This window comes from Cardiocondyla obscurior, linkage group LG02, assembly GCF_019399895.1.
Source record: "Cardiocondyla obscurior isolate alpha-2009 linkage group LG02, Cobs3.1, whole genome shotgun sequence".
Classification (NCBI taxonomy): Eukaryota; Metazoa; Arthropoda; class Insecta; order Hymenoptera; family Formicidae; genus Cardiocondyla; species Cardiocondyla obscurior.
In genome coordinates, this window is record NC_091865.1 from 12,340,865 (window position 1) to 12,358,773 (window position 17,909).

The 17,909-nt window shown below is 44.6% G+C and overlaps 1 protein-coding gene across 1 annotated transcript in view; it reads left to right on the forward strand.

Moving 5' to 3' along the window:
• Positions 1-17,909, forward strand: part of LOC139113103 (kin of IRRE-like protein 1) — a 314,721-nt gene that overhangs the window by 274,916 nt on the left and 21,896 nt on the right. The window contains exons 7-9 of the mRNA XM_070674020.1: positions 624-790; positions 6,039-6,183; positions 8,535-8,665. Of these exons, the coding sequence (XP_070530121.1) occupies positions 624-790; positions 6,039-6,183; positions 8,535-8,665 (443 nt within the window). The remainder of the gene's footprint in view (positions 1-623; positions 791-6,038; positions 6,184-8,534; positions 8,666-17,909) is intronic.

Here is a 17,909-nt window from a genome sequence, read left to right on the forward strand (position 1 = left end):
TGAAGAGTGGCTGCAGGTTGCCAATTTATCATTTTATATCATTTTAACGTGAGATCCATTTCAACCATTTGACACGAGCGTAGCTGAGGGCTTTTATATTTCTATCAAACATTCTTAATTTCTTAAAGCAGGAAATGTAATTTTCATTAAAAATAAAAGGTAGCTTTTTTTTACGTTTGAACATACTTATTATTAGAAATAGTTTACATTTATTTAAAATAAAATTTATAAAATATTTATTACGTATACAATATCTCGGAAAAGAATTGCTTTTATTAAGAAATATATATTTTTAACGAATCGTTTAAGAAAATTTTTGTAATACGCCGAATAAAACCGCACGTAGAATAATTAATTTAATTAATATTTCAAATTTTTAAAATAACCGACGAAATTGCTTTCGATTAAATGTCAGTAATTTGAGGGTATTTTCATCAACGTTCTGCCTCGATTTTTAGTATCAATTTTAATCCATAAAGTATTCTCGGAATATTTCATCAGATTTTATTAACAGTAAACAATACTGAAAAAGTTTGACATAAGAATTCACTGCTTCGACGTGACGCGGCACGATAATAACTTTAAACGTTTTGTAATTGTTTATCTTTTGTTTTTCTTTTTAGTAAAACCTCTAGCTGTGATCATAAGAAGACCGGGAAGAAAAGGAGTAGGCAACGAGTCCCTTTTGGCGGGGAAGCGGTACGACATGGAGTGCGAGACCACTGGTTCAAGGCCACCCGCGGTGATAACCTGGTACAAGGGTCGGAGAAGACAGCTGAAGCACACAACGGTAAGGAAGAAAAATAAGAAGTATAACAGCGGGTTACGCGGATCCTCGACCTCGAAGTAGCTGCTGCTTATCCCCCTACCGTGGCTTATGCCATGAGTATATCCCGTGTCTTTTGTCCCCCGGCACAAAAGCCGCTCTCCTTCGTGGCTCGTCACTTCCATTTTTGTTCCGGCACTTTCGCGAAACACTGAAGGACACCGGCTAATCCCAAAGGCGCGAACTTTCCCTCGACTATGATTCGCGCTCGCGATTAACCGGAATTTATTTGCTGATATATACGTTGTTTTAAGTTGTTTTAACACGATTTGGTGTAGAAGTTATCAACCAATTTTATCGAAAAAGAAGCATATTGTCGGAATACGAATCTTGCGAAACTCTTTGCCACGCGGAACAATTAAAACGGTCTCGTTTGCGGCGATTTTTTTTTTCCCCTCGTGCCAATCAACTTTGCACTCGAGTTTGATAACGACACCGTTGATCCTCGAGGAAAAAAAAAAATTCTCCGGGTGACGTATCCCGGTTCTTTAGATAACACTTGAGGATGCATTTCGTTATACGACGGCCGCGAGATATCGCAGGATCGGGTCAATTTTCTAGCGGTACTTTTGAGAATTGCATGCCGCTTTCGAGTTTGTTAGGAATGAAACGTTGAGCTGACGGCGCGAACGCGAGAAGGGATGCTGGGTTGAAAGGTCGAAACACTCCGGAGAACCGATAACCGCACCCCTCAATGGTGAATCTTTCTCTTGGGGGAGATTCTCGCGAGGGGGAGTGCAGTCATAAGGGTCGGGATAAAGAAGGAAGACGGGAAGGCGGGAGATAAGGGCAAAAAGACAGAAGCGAAGAAAACGGAGAAAGAGGTAAAGGGAAGAGAAAGGGAGCCGGGAACAAATAAAAAACTAGTGCTCTGCCCAAACGGATTGGACTCGAGCTCGAAGTCACATCCGATTGTGATAGCTGGTTGAAAGCAAGTCGAAAGGGAGGTTGAAAGCGACGATAGCGTCGACGGAGGTACGTGGTGGTGATGGTGGTGTAGTGGCGGAGATCGGAGCTTTCGAGACGCGTCGATTGAATTAAGCAGCCACACCTGTCGACTCCAGATATTTTCATTGGCGGCATGCTAATTGCCAATTAAGCCATACCGATTCACCCGATCCCGGGGCCGAACATCCACTTTACATTTACGTCTCTCTTCCGCGAACCGCCGGGCCGAGACTACCGAAGAGCGATGTCTATTCGACGCGTTTAGCTAAACAAATGGCGGCGAGAAGCAAGTTGCGGGGAACACGCAAACGCTCTAAGCGCCACGAGAAGCATTAATCTATCGCGCATGTTGCATAATAACGACGCTATAAATATCGAAACAAATCTGGAATATTATCGCTCCGTCGCGGCAACGCGTACTTAAAGCCTTTTTTTTTATTTTGAATTTATTTACCTTCGTATTGCGATATTTTATCGTAAGACGGTCTTAACAATGGTTTTGAAAAAAATGACATAAAAATAGGCGTGTTTAAAAGTTGTTGGTACAGTCCGTAAATAATTAATAATATCCTAGTCGACGTTTCCGTGCCCTTTTTCCTTTTCTCTCCTCCCTTCGAGGGAGAAGAAATATTGATCCTTGAAGCGGTGATACCAGAAACTCTCCTCGGTGTTGTAACTGCGAGTTGCATAATACTTGTCAAAATGTTACTATACTAAAAGCCCTTTCCGCTAGACGCGGTCGTTACGAGAGCGGACGCACAGTGCGAAAATCCGCGTCCGGGCCGATGGGAATATTCGACATTATCCGATAATGTATGTATCGTCAGGAGCACATTACTGCCTGGCTTCCTGGAGTGTCTGCTAAACTACATCCGAACGAAGCGCGGGCAAGGAGCCCGCTCCCCAAGGGTTCGCCATTTATTAATCACAGCCTAATGAATGAAATGCCAAATCGATGAAATAGATGTGTCACGCGTAATTATGAAAATTAAGCCGCCTTCGCAAACCGGCGCTAGGTCGTCGTTACGTTAAACAATAATTATTAATCGGCTTTGATAATTAAAAGCGAAACTTTCCGCGGTGTTGTATTTAAAATATTGGGTCGCATCGCCTCGAATTTTCTAATCCGTAAAGTTACGGCATTATATGCACAGTGTCGATTCTATTGACACGTAGAATATGAAATGTTGTAGAATATAGGTCAATCTATTCATCTCAACTTATACCATCTCATTTATAAGACGTATAATAAAAATATCGAGCATTTTGTGCATATAACATTTCATTTGAGCAAAACTTTAAAGAAAATTATAATAAAATGTTAAATGAACGTTCTTTGGTATTTTAATAATAAAATATATAATTATGCAAAACTATTTAAATATGTCATTCCGGTAATTGACTCGGCATAATTAATATCAGAAATGTCAAATTAAAAGCGACGATGATTAAATCAATTTAATCCAATTATTATTAAACGATAGTTTGAGTTTTATATCAGCATTATATATGTGTGATTAAAACTTAATTTTTATTCTTAAATTTTTTTCGTCTAGACTTAGGTTCAAGAATAGCTGTTCGAAAATATCTTGCGAGTATGGGAGGGGGGACAATAATCGTTCGACTTTCTTGATGCACGAAACGTTCCAAAGTTCGTCGCGCTCACGTTTGGAGCCGGATAGGAATACCTCGGTCACGTCGAACGTTCAATAGAACTTCACTAGCCAGCGCCGGGACGACTCGAATTGTGATAGTTGGATACGCATGGCCCTGGGGGGGCCTGGCATTATCGATAATCTGGAATCAGAGCTGTAACTTCCGCGCGCGTTGGCCCGCGTACACGCCGACGCGTTGCACTTTGGAATCGGCGTTGTCTCCGTTGACGGGCGGCCCTAATTAATTTCACGTAGTTCATTAACGAACCCCGACCGCAATGCTTAACGACGTTTTGGCGTCTCCGCATATCGGGAGCTCCGAACCGTATTCCCGGAGCGGGCGAAAACTCCGTTATATTCACTGATTAGCCGTGCAAACGATTGCCGCGTGCCTCGCGTACGTTTCAAATTAGACGCCGTTAGCAACAATTGTGCAAGAAATGGAAACTTAGAACTGCTGTTTATGTATAACGATTCGGTATTGCCATTTTACTTTCGTCAAAGTATATTTAAATTTTCTCTCTTCTTTTTTTTTTTTTTCTTTTTTATTTATATAAATCTCTATCGTTTAAAAATAAATAAGTAAATAAATAAAATTAAGAACAGTTAGCAGTCTGGTTTATGCGCGAGGCAGGTAGCTCTCACTTTTCCTCGGTAAATGAGAAATAAGCGGAGTCCCTGATCGGAATTTGCGCCGGTTAGGAAAAATTCTCGCCACGTCGGCGGGGTCTCGGTGCTTTTTCGAGCGTCCGAGAGACGGCGAGGACGAATTCCCGACAGATGTTACCATGGTTGCTTACAGCCCGCCCCTGTGGAACCTAATATAACCGAAATTAACCATGGCGAGCGGCGCGTCGAATCAGATTTTTCTCGTCCTTTTTTCCCCATTTCGCCCTCCCTCGCCATCTTGAGCCACGGAATTATACCGTGCAAGAATGCTTCGGAACGTTCTCTCTCGCCGCGGGATTATTATTTTTTAAAAATTGTACTTGTCCATCTCGCTTTTTCCGCCCAGCTTTATTTTTCCCGCCGGATGCGAAACGTAGAGCGCATTCCAAGCCGCGCGTATCGCAATCCCTTTCATTTCCGTCGTCTATTCTAATAAAATACATAATTACAATAAATTATTTAACTTTATAATAAATTACTTATTTAACGTATCTCTTTTTGCTCCGCGTTTAATTTTATATTTTATTCGCCGTGATCGAAAATGTTAAAAATAAGTTAAAAATCTCCTTTCTATTTTTATATATTTAACTTATCATTTAAATAAAAAAAGAAGACAATTTATTAGAAATGTGATTATAAAATTGAAATGACGATGAAATTAAACGTGCGAGATAACGCGAAGATTAAAGGCACGTTATGCAAAATATATATTCCCATTATTATTAATAATTGTAATATATTACTGCATAATGTAACGTCGTAAAGAATTAAGATATGAACCGGCTAAGACGTAAAGACGGATAATATAGAGATACGCGTGAGACAAAGAGAAGAGTTGTAAAGCAATAATGAGCATTTATCGACATTCCTGGCGGCATTACGTATTCATGGAGTTGCGAAATTTGGCCTATATAGTAGTTATGTGATTAGCATAATGATTAAAGCACGAAGCGAGTGACAATTAAGAGCCAGGATGGCGATTTCCTCCCGTGTGGGGTTTTGTGAAACCTAACCGTTGTAAACTTGAGTGGGCTAACACAAGTAACAGAGATTCAGGAGACGAGTTTGATAAGAGCGAGGTAACGAATTGAATGCAAATGTACATACATTCGGATTCCCCGGGCAGAAAATTAATATTAGCACAGAAGTAATGACTGCAATAAGTTGGTGGTTATATTAGAAAAGTCAGATACTCGAAGGTTTCTCGAAAAATATTTTTTTAATAAATTCTGTCCAGTGTAAACGATTTTTTATAAGGTTTCAGGTATATACACTATTTTATATTTCAATTTCTAAGTACAGTGTTTCATATTAAATTGTTACTTTTTGTGCTCGACGTTGCAGTGTTAATTTTAACGAAATATTAATCCGTTAATGTCACCGATCGAAGCGCTTCATCTGTGTCGGCGCACTCGCTTCCACGTCACGTCGTCGTGCGAGATTTGAATGACTTTTCGTCGTGAGAGATTGCGAACTACGAAACGCGTTTTCAAGAGATCGAAGCTCGACTCAGCCGGCATACCTAGTTCCTTAATAGAATATAGCAGTTGGCGGCAACTAGGACTTTCGTCTGAGCGAAAGCGCGCACATACTACGGACGCGCGTGCTAATTCACTTCCACGTCGTCTTCCCCAATGAGCTTTCTCATATACGTGCCCTGGCTTTAATCGTTTCAATTCACTGCTTATGTTGACAAATAAAAAACTTTTTACATATATTTTTTTTATTATTTAATACTTAAGCGAGATTGAAAACGATTAAATTTTAGTATATATTATTCGGAAATGGTATTATTCTGTTAATTCGTTCACCTACCGTCGCGTGACACTTCACCGAACACACGTCGTCGCGGTTTCCGCGCGATTTACTATACATAGCGAACAAATCGGCGTGATAGATAAAAACGATAATTTCACTGAAATTTCCTGGACGGTTTGCAGGAGGAGAGATCCGAAAATCGAACCGTCAGCACGGTGGAGTTCGAGCCGGGTGTGGAGGATCATGGGAAATCTATCACCTGCCGAGCGGAGAATCCAAACGTGACCGGACTCTTCGTCGAGAAGTCCTGGAAGATCGACGTCGTATGTGAGTACACATTACATTTTTCCTTAACGTTCCAATTTCTCGCGGAACCGTAAACTCGCTCACGACCCGACAGATCGCGAAACTGATCGCGGTAAATCGAATACGACACCATGACGAATGATACTTTACAACGTTCGTCGACCTTTCTCTCGCGCAGGCTCTTTCGCGGCCGCCTACGTTCCCCTTCGGGCCATTTCATTGTCGTATATCGCACGCATGTGTCGTAAAAAAGGGAAAATGAAGAAATTGTCCGGCAGCCATTTGACATCCCCGGTCTCATCTTCATTCGGGCCTCGAGTCCCGAAGCTGATTTTACGAGCCTCTTCATTTTGCGCATCAGGACGCATTTTTCCCCATCTCCCGAACTCACGCATCATTTACCTCCTGCGTTTCCCACGTACACCGCTCCCCCTTTTTTTATAACCGTCAATAAAAAGACCTTCGTAAGATTTCCTATAAATTACCGTCGAAAATTCGACGATGTCGAATTTTTCCCCCTCGGAGCCTCGCCGCGATCGATCCCGATTGTCAACTTACTTAGCGCCACCCTAATCGCAATCTTTGATACATTTCATACTTTTGTTCGCTGAGAATCTCTCGCTTTTATTGAACCTCCTTCCCTTGTTTAATACAATCTCTGTTCTTTTTATACACAACGCTTTATGGACTGCGAGATCTCGATATCTCTTCTTAGATCCGCGATTCTTTAGATCTGAAAAGTATTAAACGCGTTTTTCATCTCGAGCGATAATTACGTTCAAAGACACTGTTTCTTTTTTCATCATCGAACGATTTTATTTCGTTTGTGCGCGATACTGGCTCATTCTCTTTATTTTTTTATTTTTTAAATTTTTTTTCTTATCTTTACTCTTCATTTTTTTCGCTCTCTCCCTCTCTCTTCTCTCTCTTTCTTAATCTCTAATTCTGTCTCCACCTTGTTTATTGTCTAAGATCATAAGCGCGACGTAGGAATATGTGTGTATATACACATTGCATACGTCCAGTTTGCACCTCCGTGAAATTTATCATACAACCACGCTTATTTGGCCTCGTAAACTTTATGTTCGACTTGTCGAGAGTTACGGTACGCTTCTCAGTGCATATTAAAACGAAGAGATGACAACGTGGCAGGAGGGTCGCGGCAAAAGGGCGCCTCGAATGTCCCAACACCGTCCATTCTCCAAATGAGCCGCGGTCGGCGCTATCGTTCCGGAATGCCGGCGTGTTTTATATTCGACGACGCCGGGGAACGGTCGCGTTGGATGGCAGGTTTTACCTTGCCCGGGCACCATTCTCTCCCGCGAGATTATTGTACGGCGCCCTGTAAAATTCCTCCGTCCCGCTCGCGCAGCTTGGACAATGATTATGAATTTCGTACCAGTCGTAAAGTTCGCGTCAGAAAAAAATAATAATGACGCTTTTATTGGCGCGCTGTCGCGCGGGCATAAAAGCAGATTTTACACGCGCGCGCACACACGCGAACGCGGAAACTCGGGGGTCCCAGGAAAAGTCGCAGAGAAAACTATTCTGCTGATGCTCGCGATAAAACGGTTTAAGGCGTCGCCCGTCGGCGACTCGTAATTTCGAAAGTTTTCTTGCGCGAACGTCATCCGCTGGTCTTTAATCTATTGCCAGCGAGACCTCGACCCTTATTTTCGCCATCGGTTCAATAACACGCTAATGAAACTGTAACAGTCGATTTTTGTGAAGAGAAAAACATCACGAATGTAATCCATTTTTTTCTCTTTTTTTTTCTCTTAAATAAATGATAAAATTAATATTCATCACAAATATATATTTTCCATAGCCGTGGGAAAAAAATTGCAGGAACTCCGGTTAAACTAATGCACTCGGTAAATGTCAAATACGACGAGCAAATAAAGACTTGATTGCTGGCAGCTATCCATAGAGTCACGGGAGAACATCTACGAATTACCGTAGGAACGGCGTGAGATATTATTGAGAGTCTCGCAGGCAGAAAAGGTATCGGAGCTAATGGAGAGAGAGACGTTGGAGATTATGCCTCGAGGACGTGACTTCGTCGGCAGAAATCGAGATACGTGCGCGTCCCTCAAGTCCGGTAATGAAAACAGCGATTTACTCCCCGCTATCGCTGGTATTTAATAGAATATTACATAGACTTCGCGACGAAATATCCAAATAAGCGAGGTGCGACATTAGAGTATATTCCTCTGTCGCTTTTATATCTGTTTTTTGGCCGCTTTAACATTTATAGATCACGTTAATATAATAATTATAATAAAATATGTGATTAATACGACGAAATATGCACGAAATCCCGAAATATCCTTTTTGTGCATCGTGAAAATTTTAATATTTTGCTGTTGCAGACCCGCCAATAGTATCGTTAAACCTCGGATCGACTTTAAGCCCAGAAGACATTAAAGAAGGGGACGACGTGTACTTCGAGTGCCACATTAGAGCGAATCCTCCTTGGTCCAAGCTCGTCTGGATACACGACGTAAGAATTCTTAAATATTTTCGTATATCGCTCTTTTTTTTTTTATGATATCACCGGTGGCTTCGAAAATACGACACCACGTAAATTTTACGCAGCACTCGTGCATAGGAAGACTTTTATGGGTCTCGCTGATACGCGCGACGCTCTTGGCTCGTTCTATATTACGAACTGAGCGGAAATTTGAATCCTCCATTTGCATAATATATAATTATCTGTCACATTACCATAAGCTCACTTTCGCGACGGATTTTATTATCGTGACAATTTCATCATTTCTATTTTGAAATCTGCCGTAAACGAATGTATTATGCAATTACAATTGCAAGAAACATTTTTACGAATGACAGATCGGCGGTTGATATTTCTACCGCGGCATTAATTACTTAACCGCTTCTCGTACTAATTCTTTGGACGGTTGCGCACGCGATGCGCTCTGCAATCGGAATTGTAGAATTTTAAATGGCATCAGTTTCGAAACCGCATTGCGAAGCTATAGCGGCCGGGATTGAATACCGTGCATGATTTATTTCGCATTCGCGACATCGCATCTTGGGGGAATAAAAGGCGGGCAACGAGCGTAAAACGGGTATCAAAGCGTAACGTTAGGCGGTCCCAGCTCATACGAGAGATAGTTGCCTCGGGAGACCGCCTGCCTGCTTATTCTAAGGCTGCGCTACTTGAATTTCGAAACGCGGCCGCCGCCTCCGCCGCAACTACCTACCGCCGTTGCGCATTGTGTATACACCTGCCGGCGCGGCAATTGCAGCGGAGACGGAAGTTAAAGGAACGCTCCCAAGGCGTACTCGGGACTATCAGCGACAAACTTTGGCTTGTGTATCGGTAGCAACCGCGGAAGCGCAACCTCCTGAATTCTAATCGTCTCGATCACCGGCTGCGATCCCCGGCACGCCTGGCGATTCATTTTTCTCGTCATGGGAAAAGCCCTTGAGATCTTCCAACGGCACGTAAGGGCGTCGAAACGCGAACAATACTCGGAAATAATAAAGCTCAATTCGCGGCTTCAAATTACGAAATCACGCGATTACGAATGTGGCGGCGCATTAATTTCCGGCGTTCCTTCCTCGGGCAACTTCCACTGTAATTTACTCTGAGAAACAGCCGTTTGAACGGCAAACTTCGCGAGACCTGGTACTTTGTTACAGGTTTACAACAAAGTGGAAGTTTGATAAAATTTAATTTGCAAATGCAGCCTGTAGTTGCGAGATGACACACGATTATAAGCGATCGCGCCTTACTTTTATCGGACTTATCCGATAACTCGCCCCGTCGTGCGTAATACGGCACGGTAGAAAGACAGCTTGGCGTCTTTCAGTCGTCTAAATATTCCAACCAGTTTCATCGTGGCCGACAACTAGTTTGGCGCGAGATAAATCGACATAAAAATACTCGGCGCGTTTCTCAAAACTCATAAGGTCCATAATTTTGTTTACAAGCTTGGGCGGAGGGATATTCATCGCGTTCTCGAGCTTTCAAAGCGACGCGTTCTCCCGGCCCCCTCGGATCTTAATGCATTAATCCAGCGTCCATAACACCTGGCGGAAGATTGCGGTGCACACGTATATACACCATAATTATATTACCATCGGCTACGCTAGCCAGGAATCCCGCAGGAGCGCGCGGCGCGGTGCATTAGCTTTCCTCCGGTCTTTTCCGGGATCAGCTCGGGGCCTCATATCCCTCCCGTGTTCCGTCGTTCACTTTAACCCGGCTCATCCTCCGTCCGCCCCGCTTCCCCGCGCCAGCCCTCTTTTCGTTTCGTCGCACGGCGATCTTTCGCCGGATATACGTCGCGAAGGGCTGCGGGAAACGGGCTAACGGTGGGCGGCGAGCAGCTGCTACCGCGTAAGAGATTTCCCTCGAAATTGCATCTTAAAAATATGATCCGACTTCATTCTGGTGGGAGACCGCCCGACTATCTCACCGGCTCTGTCGACCTCCACCTCCGCCCTCTTTCTCTCGCCCTCCGCCGCGTTTCTCCGCGCGACCTTCTTTTCCCTTTGCCTGCGGATCGTCTTCCAGTCGCGCGATTCGCGATGGATGGATTACTTAACCGCATCTGACCCGCGCCATTATCGTAAAACTAGTTCTTAAAACTATCCGCGATCGCGCACGTACAGGCTGCGCGCGGGTATATACCCAGACTTTCCGGTGATTAGTGAACTCTCGTGCGGAAGTCGAAGATGAGCTCTTTTTTCTTTTAGAAGAAAAGTGCATTCGAGCGAAGACGAGCGGTAAAGACGATCGCCTCGTTTAATACGCGCGTTTCTCCCTCGCGGCGATTATTTTTAAAACAGCCCGGGACAGGGCTAATCATTTTCTTCATTATTCACGTACTATTAACGTCGAGAAAGCAGAAATGTTTTAACAGAAGCACGCAGTGACTGAGGGAATCGATTTTTCCCTCGTCTCGTTTTCACGTTCGTTATTTCCCGTGACTCCGGATCGTTCTTAAACCTCGGGATAAATTTTCACGTTCGCGCTCGGTAGACCGAAAGTGTTTCGTTTATTCGGCGGGACCGATCTACCTCGGCCCATCCGGAAAAGTTTGCCTAAGAATTATAAGGACCGCGAAGCACGCTCTATCTGCCAATCAATCCCCGGGCTGGCAATCGCGCCGAGATCCCGCACGCCGGGATTTTAGAAAAGCGTTTCGGGTAGCGGTAACCTTTTGAGTGGCAATCGTAAAGAGGGAGAAAGAATCATGAACGGTTTGAAGGGCCGCGGGGGAGTGGCGAGAGAGTAAGAAACGACGCACGAGAGCGAGAGAGATTAAATGGAACCGGAAAGTAAAGGAGAAACGGAAATAACAGGGGGGAGGGCCCCAGGAGAGAACAAGGCGAAAAGAAGGAAGAAATCGAGAAGACGAAGAAAGAAACGCGGGGCTAGCCGACATAATGGAGTGCAGTGATTAAGTCGGTTCTATCATTCACGGGGACAATGGTGAAGTTCTGTACCTACCTGCAGCATCGACGAGCCAATCGGCCAGCCGGTTTAGACGAGGAGCCAACCTGAAAGGATTCTCTCAACTCTTCATCTTTTCTCGCAAAGTGGATTGACCGAGCGTACTGCCGGAAGGATCCCATTAATACCGTTGTCCTCGCGGACACGCAGAGAGATCGAGAATTTATCTCGAGCTCGCTCTCGGGTTAAGTTCTCCCTTCGCGCTTGTCGCTGCGCTCTCGCTCCCATTAAGAGACAGTTCGAGTCCATTCCGGGTATAAGAACGGCGAATACGTCGCGCTAGCTTTCTCGCCGGTATTAAAATTAACGCGCTTCAAGCACGTCGGCGCGAACGACGGAGGAAAGAAATATATTTCGACCCTCTCTCCCCCCCCCCCTTAACCACAGCGAGGTGGATTACCACCGGTGCGAGACCGGCGCATATCGATCAAACTTGAAATTCGACGTCGCCTCGTCGCTGTTTGATGCGCACGTATCGGCGCCGTGGCTTTTGTACATACATCGATTGGATTGCACGAGCGCGCGCCAAAGATAACGGCTTCCGCGCGGCGAATCTACCAAATGCATTTCCCTCACACGCGAGATCCAGCCCGACAAGTTCGGATCTTAATGCGGCACGGGGTGCGAGAGTACGAAGGAGTCGAAAAGCGTGCCTGTGTACGCGTGCGTGTGCATGTAAAAGAGAGTGCACGTGTACGTGGAAAGGTGGCTGTCGAGAATTCGGCGGGCCGTACATCAATCAATTTCACTGCCATCGCGATCAAGGCGTGCCGAGGGTTTCCGCTAAGGGCGACTTCTAAGAGGGCGGGAATACGGATTCGTTTCGCACGATTTCGATCTCGCGATTTTTCGTTAAAAGATAAGGCGAGACCGGCGGGCGGGAGTCGGCGGCGATAGCCGATCGCGTAGTCACCTACAGTCTTCGCCCGGCGCTCTTAAAAAGAGCTCTGATAGTCGGCAACTTTCGAACAGCTGTTCGGAACTACTTCCGCGCCGTATCTCCGACATTCCGCCGAATGCACCAACCAAAATCCTGAGCGCTATTGATCCCGGGCTGATTCTAATGGCTCAATACAACCGTCTATTGCAATTGCCGAACTTCGCTCGGGGAATGTCAAAAACATTTGCGCTCAAGTCCTACGCAGATAAAGCGTATTTGAATTCGGCTTCTATCGTTCGTGCACTTTCAAAGTGTCTCTCTAAAGCGCGCGGTACATAGACACGGATTACTTTGAATTATTAATAAATCCGATAATATCTATGAGAAGAATAGCGGCAATAATTTCTAGCTTTAATTTTTGCATTTTGGCGGGTGGCTCGAGAGGATCACGCGTAATAAAAGATCATAAACGTTCCGAGCGAAAAATATTTTGCAAAAGGAAAAAAAAAAAAAAAAGAGCAAAAATAATAAAACAACCTAGCCAGAGGAAAAGAGTAAGAGAGATATAGCGCGATCCGCGCAACACCGTAATTGATCGACTCTGCGCCACTCGTTTCTACCGTAATAAAATCAACAACACTGCAACGCACTGCAAATATTCGATAACGGCGCATCTCTGTGTGACCCCGCGCACAATTGGGATTGCTCTACTGCTAAAATCAAAATATAAATAACTTTGGACAAACCTGCATTCTAGCCACCCTGCGGGTGAACTAATGCGCTCTTTACGCATTTGCGCGGCGAGTTAATCACACGTTAAAATGGATTCGCGATGCGAAAATTATGTCTTGGAATAGTTGCGAACGGTAATTGAAAGAATGGCCGCATCTACGCAAGGAGGGGCCAAAAAACAGCGGGCTGCACTTCGCAAGAATAAACGGAATAAAAAGATTCCTTTGAGGGATAGCGGTCTGCCAGGAGACGAGGCAAAAGGAGCAGAAAGGAGAGACGGAAGGAAGGAAGGAAGGAAGGAAGGAAGGAGGAAGGAAGGAAGGAAGGAAGGAGGAAGGAAGGAAGGAAGGAAGGAAGGAAGGAAGGAAGGAAAGAAGGAACGGAAAGTGGAAGGAAGTATGGCCGCGGCTTGTTGGCAATTTTTCAAAGAATCAGTGTGCCGTCTGACCGGAATGAACGATCCCCTCCCGACTCGCGGGAGCCTTTTCTTTTTCCTCAAATTTGCTCCTTTTGCGTCTGACCATACGAAAGAGGAGAAAAGAAAGAAAGAGAAAGCGAGTGTGTATGTGTGTATATGTGTGTGAACACTGGGAGGATCACGCGACCGCGCAAGATCCTCCCGTGATAGGGAATGGTTTCCGTGTCCAAAGCCGGGCGTGCATTCCTACACGAGAGGCGATCCTCGTTTGAAGGGCGCGAGAAAATTCGATAGATTCTCAGGATCCGAAAGGTGATGCCAAAACGAAATTGGACGGGCTGTCCGGCGGTGGTCCCAAGATTTGCTGGACCAACAGAGAGGGGAACATCTCGGACACGTTTACAGAAATCGGATGTCGCGCGCAGAATCTCTTACTACCGATCTGCGCGAGATAAGAATAAAGTAACACGATCGCCGTCTCGATTATCTCGGAGATAAAATAATTTCGGGTGAGGGAGAGGGGGGAACGCGCATTTGCCAGCTGACCTCGTTTAATCTATTAGTAACGTTATAATATCTTTTAAGGGCCCGGCGAAAGGAAGGTATCGAAGACAGAGATAGATAACATTAGCCGCTAGCGACAGCAATTCTCTTAGGTCGATGCAATTAGGCTTGTCGATAGGTAGAAGGGTGTCAGCTGTCTGCGCCCGGAGAATGGACACAATGGGGAAGTTAGTTGATCCTCATTTACGGGGCAAACCCTATGAAACCTAATTATCGGAAGCGTAGTGCTCTCTCTCCGCTCCTAGTTTTGGGACTGATCAAAGGATCGTGTTGCGTTCGCCGCAGCGCCGTAATAAAATTAAGTTTATAACGCAAAGTCAAAATGTAACGCGCGATTATAGAAGGCGTACGATTTTTCCTTCGCGACAGCCCGACCGCCACATCGTTCTCCTTACGTTAGAATTTAAATTTGCAGAATTCGCCGTGTAGCTTTTTAATTTTGACCCGCTAATTGTTATCTATAATATTCAACACAATATTTACTTTTCATCTATTACAACGTGTTATTATATTATTATTATTATTAATATTAATTTACGTAGAGGTGAGATACACAAATTTGCAGAAAAGTATATATTACGCGCGGAAAAATAATTGTAATTAAAAACTTTTTTTTAATTGGGAATAGTTCGCGGATTTTGTTACAGTTCTTTTTTTTATTCTATTTCAGAAATGTGGCTTTCAAGTTTTAATATCGCTCCAAATTTTCGGTCGGTTATTTTCGGCTCGTTTGCTTTTTGTAATTTTGATCGGGCTATTGAACGCAAGCACGCGAACAAGCACGCGCTCGAGTTAGAACGAAATTACTAGGACGAATCTACTTACGCGGACAAATACAAGTACACCAGGTGGAGGAGTAGATTGGATAAGTAGGATGAGACGTAGGACGGATGGTGGCTCTTCGCGGAATGGCTCGGTCGCAAGAAAAGATAAACGAAAGTCAGAAGCTGACTACACAGGACGATATCGTACTCTCCATTCCGCCTCGTCGAGACGACGAGGAGAAACGCGAACGGGAACGACGAAAGAACGGAATTCCGACTCGTGGGAACGGAAAGGTGGAGGCTGGGGGATTCGAGTCGCGAAAGGGAACTTTAAACTTCGCTATCTCTGCCGAGGCGGGAATACGCAGCGGGACCATACGTGTAAGCTGCCGCGATATCTATCTTCGTGTAGCGAATCTCCATCGCGGAGTGTCTCTTTGATGGTGGTTTTGACCGATAAGCTTCGAACATAAGTTCTCGTCTGGCATGGGCAACGTAAAATAAAGCTCGAACCAGTTTCGCCCTCGAGGAAATATGAGAGAAGATCGACGATCATAGAGTCAAGAAGGTATAATACGAATACGTCAAATATAATCTTGTTTAATTTTTTTATCGTATTATTAATTTTTTTTTTTTTTTTTTTCATAAATATTTCAATAGAAAAATTAAAACAGATAAGACTCGGAAATATTCAATTTACCTTCTCACATTGATCAAAACTGCCTTAAGGGAATATTAATGTTTTATATTCGTACATCTAATTTCAAGGCAACTCTTATTGAATAAAGAAGACGGTTACGGTAACGTGATCAGGATTATTTTGTAAAATTATTGAATATAAAACTTCAACGTAGGAGCACAGAGAAAAGATGTAAAGACGTTCCGTTAAAAATTCCTTCTCCGAGCTTAACAAGATATAACGTTTAACGAGTCCTTTCCGAGCTTCGTCTCTTGCCGCAAGTAAATCGAAGATAAACCTCGGGATTTAACCGGGGCTTAACCTATGCTAAGCGTGCTAAACCTCCCAGCCTAGACTCGACCACATGGATGGCTGATTACATAGATTACAATACAGTTTAATTGAGTTACGTCCTTAATGGGCGCCGCAAACACCGCGCTCATCTCTTCTTTTTTTTTGTTTTCCCGTTTTTTTATTGTTTTTTGTTACATTTTATTGAAAAAATATTTCACGTATAAAGACTGTGTGAATTTAATCGAAAAAAAAAAAAAAAATGCTCCATGCATATCAACCCGCGCATCCAATTCACATGATCACGATATGAGTGGTATGACTGAGTGCTTTAAAATCCCTAATACGTCATCTGTGATATTTTATTTGGCCCGAATAGCAGGGGTAAAATATTAAAAATTCCGCCGGGCTTGTTTTTTTCCGGATCCATATGTTTTTAATAGAAAGGGGATCATTTCCGGTTAACATTATTAATCCGCACGGCGCATTTCGAAAATAAGTTTCCCCGGCAAACGTGCTCTTTTATTGGTTCCTACCGCGCGCGTATTCCAATCGCGCGGCGAGATGAGTTTATCATTTGGTCGTGGACAAGTAATTAAATATCTGCTCTATTGTCGCGAAATCGCGCAAGCGAAAAATACGATAAACTGAGAAAAAAGAAAAAGAGCGAGGGAGTAAGAGGAGGAGAACGACGTCGCGACGCGCCGTGTCGAGCTGCCGAGATTATAAAACAATTGAATAAATCTACTCCATCGAGCGGCATCCAGGAGAAAGAAACGCGTCCCGAAGGGGGTGGAAGACAGAAGTGAATGGAAGAAGGAATCTCCGAGGCCCCCTTTCCCTTCGCCACGTCCCTAGCGCGAGTCTTTATATCCCCAACTCCGCCAACTTCTCCAAGATTCAAATGGCCTCGTTTCAAATCGATTTCGAATTATCTTCGGCGAGCGGATTCTGGCGGAACAGGAGAGGAGCGGGTCCCCGCCGGTGTAATGGAGGAAACGGTAGTGAAGTAAAAGGTATAAGAACGAAATGGCGGTGAGGAGATGACGGAAAGGTAGCGAGGACGGGGTAAGCGGGGGGGTGGAAAAACTTAAGGGACTTTTACTGGACGAGAGAAACGTTCGCCGGCGAGACAAGACGTCCCGCTGTCGTTCCTCGTCTGATTAAATAGGCAGAACGTCTTTTACGGTTGCGCGGCGACGAGCATACGCGGACCCTGAGATATTCTCTTCTCATAATCCCCCGCGTGTCGAACTTCCGCGACCGGCGGAGGGACAAAAAGATCGGGCGACGGCGAGGTAAAGTAAAAAGACGTCACCTTAATGCGGGAAAAGTTTTTGCGGGTACGCACGGAAAGCGTGCTCCCTGTTGAATTTCGAGAAAACGTCTGCCAATAACAAGAGCGAATACTACTTTTTAATAATCGACTTCGTAATTACGTTACGAACTACGAGCGTTTCGCCCGGCGACCAGCCTGTAAATTAGGTAGCAGACGGCGGTCGTGGAACTTTCGAAGGCCCGGCTCTCGCCTGATTAAGCGGTTCGGCCTGCATTTGGCAACGGCACCCACCGGGCGTACGCACCGACCCCGGCTACTTGTTGGCTCTGACGTGCGGCTGCTCGACTACGCTCAGAGTTCGCTCCCGCTGCAAGTTTCGCCGGAGTGCAATATTAGCACTACATTCGTCCCGCTTCTCTCATTTTGTTGCGAAAACAGGGACAAAGTAAGACATAATGGGAACCACCCCTTTTGGGGAGCTAATTAAAGCGGCAAATTCGTTACGGTGACGTGTAACCGTGCGCGGCTCTCCTCGCGACCGGTAAAACTGGTAAAATCGTATTTGTCGCGCCAAACAACGCGGAGTGCATTACCCCATTACACCGTTAAGACCCCGCGGTATCACTGAGCGCGGTAATTATTTTAACGATGGATT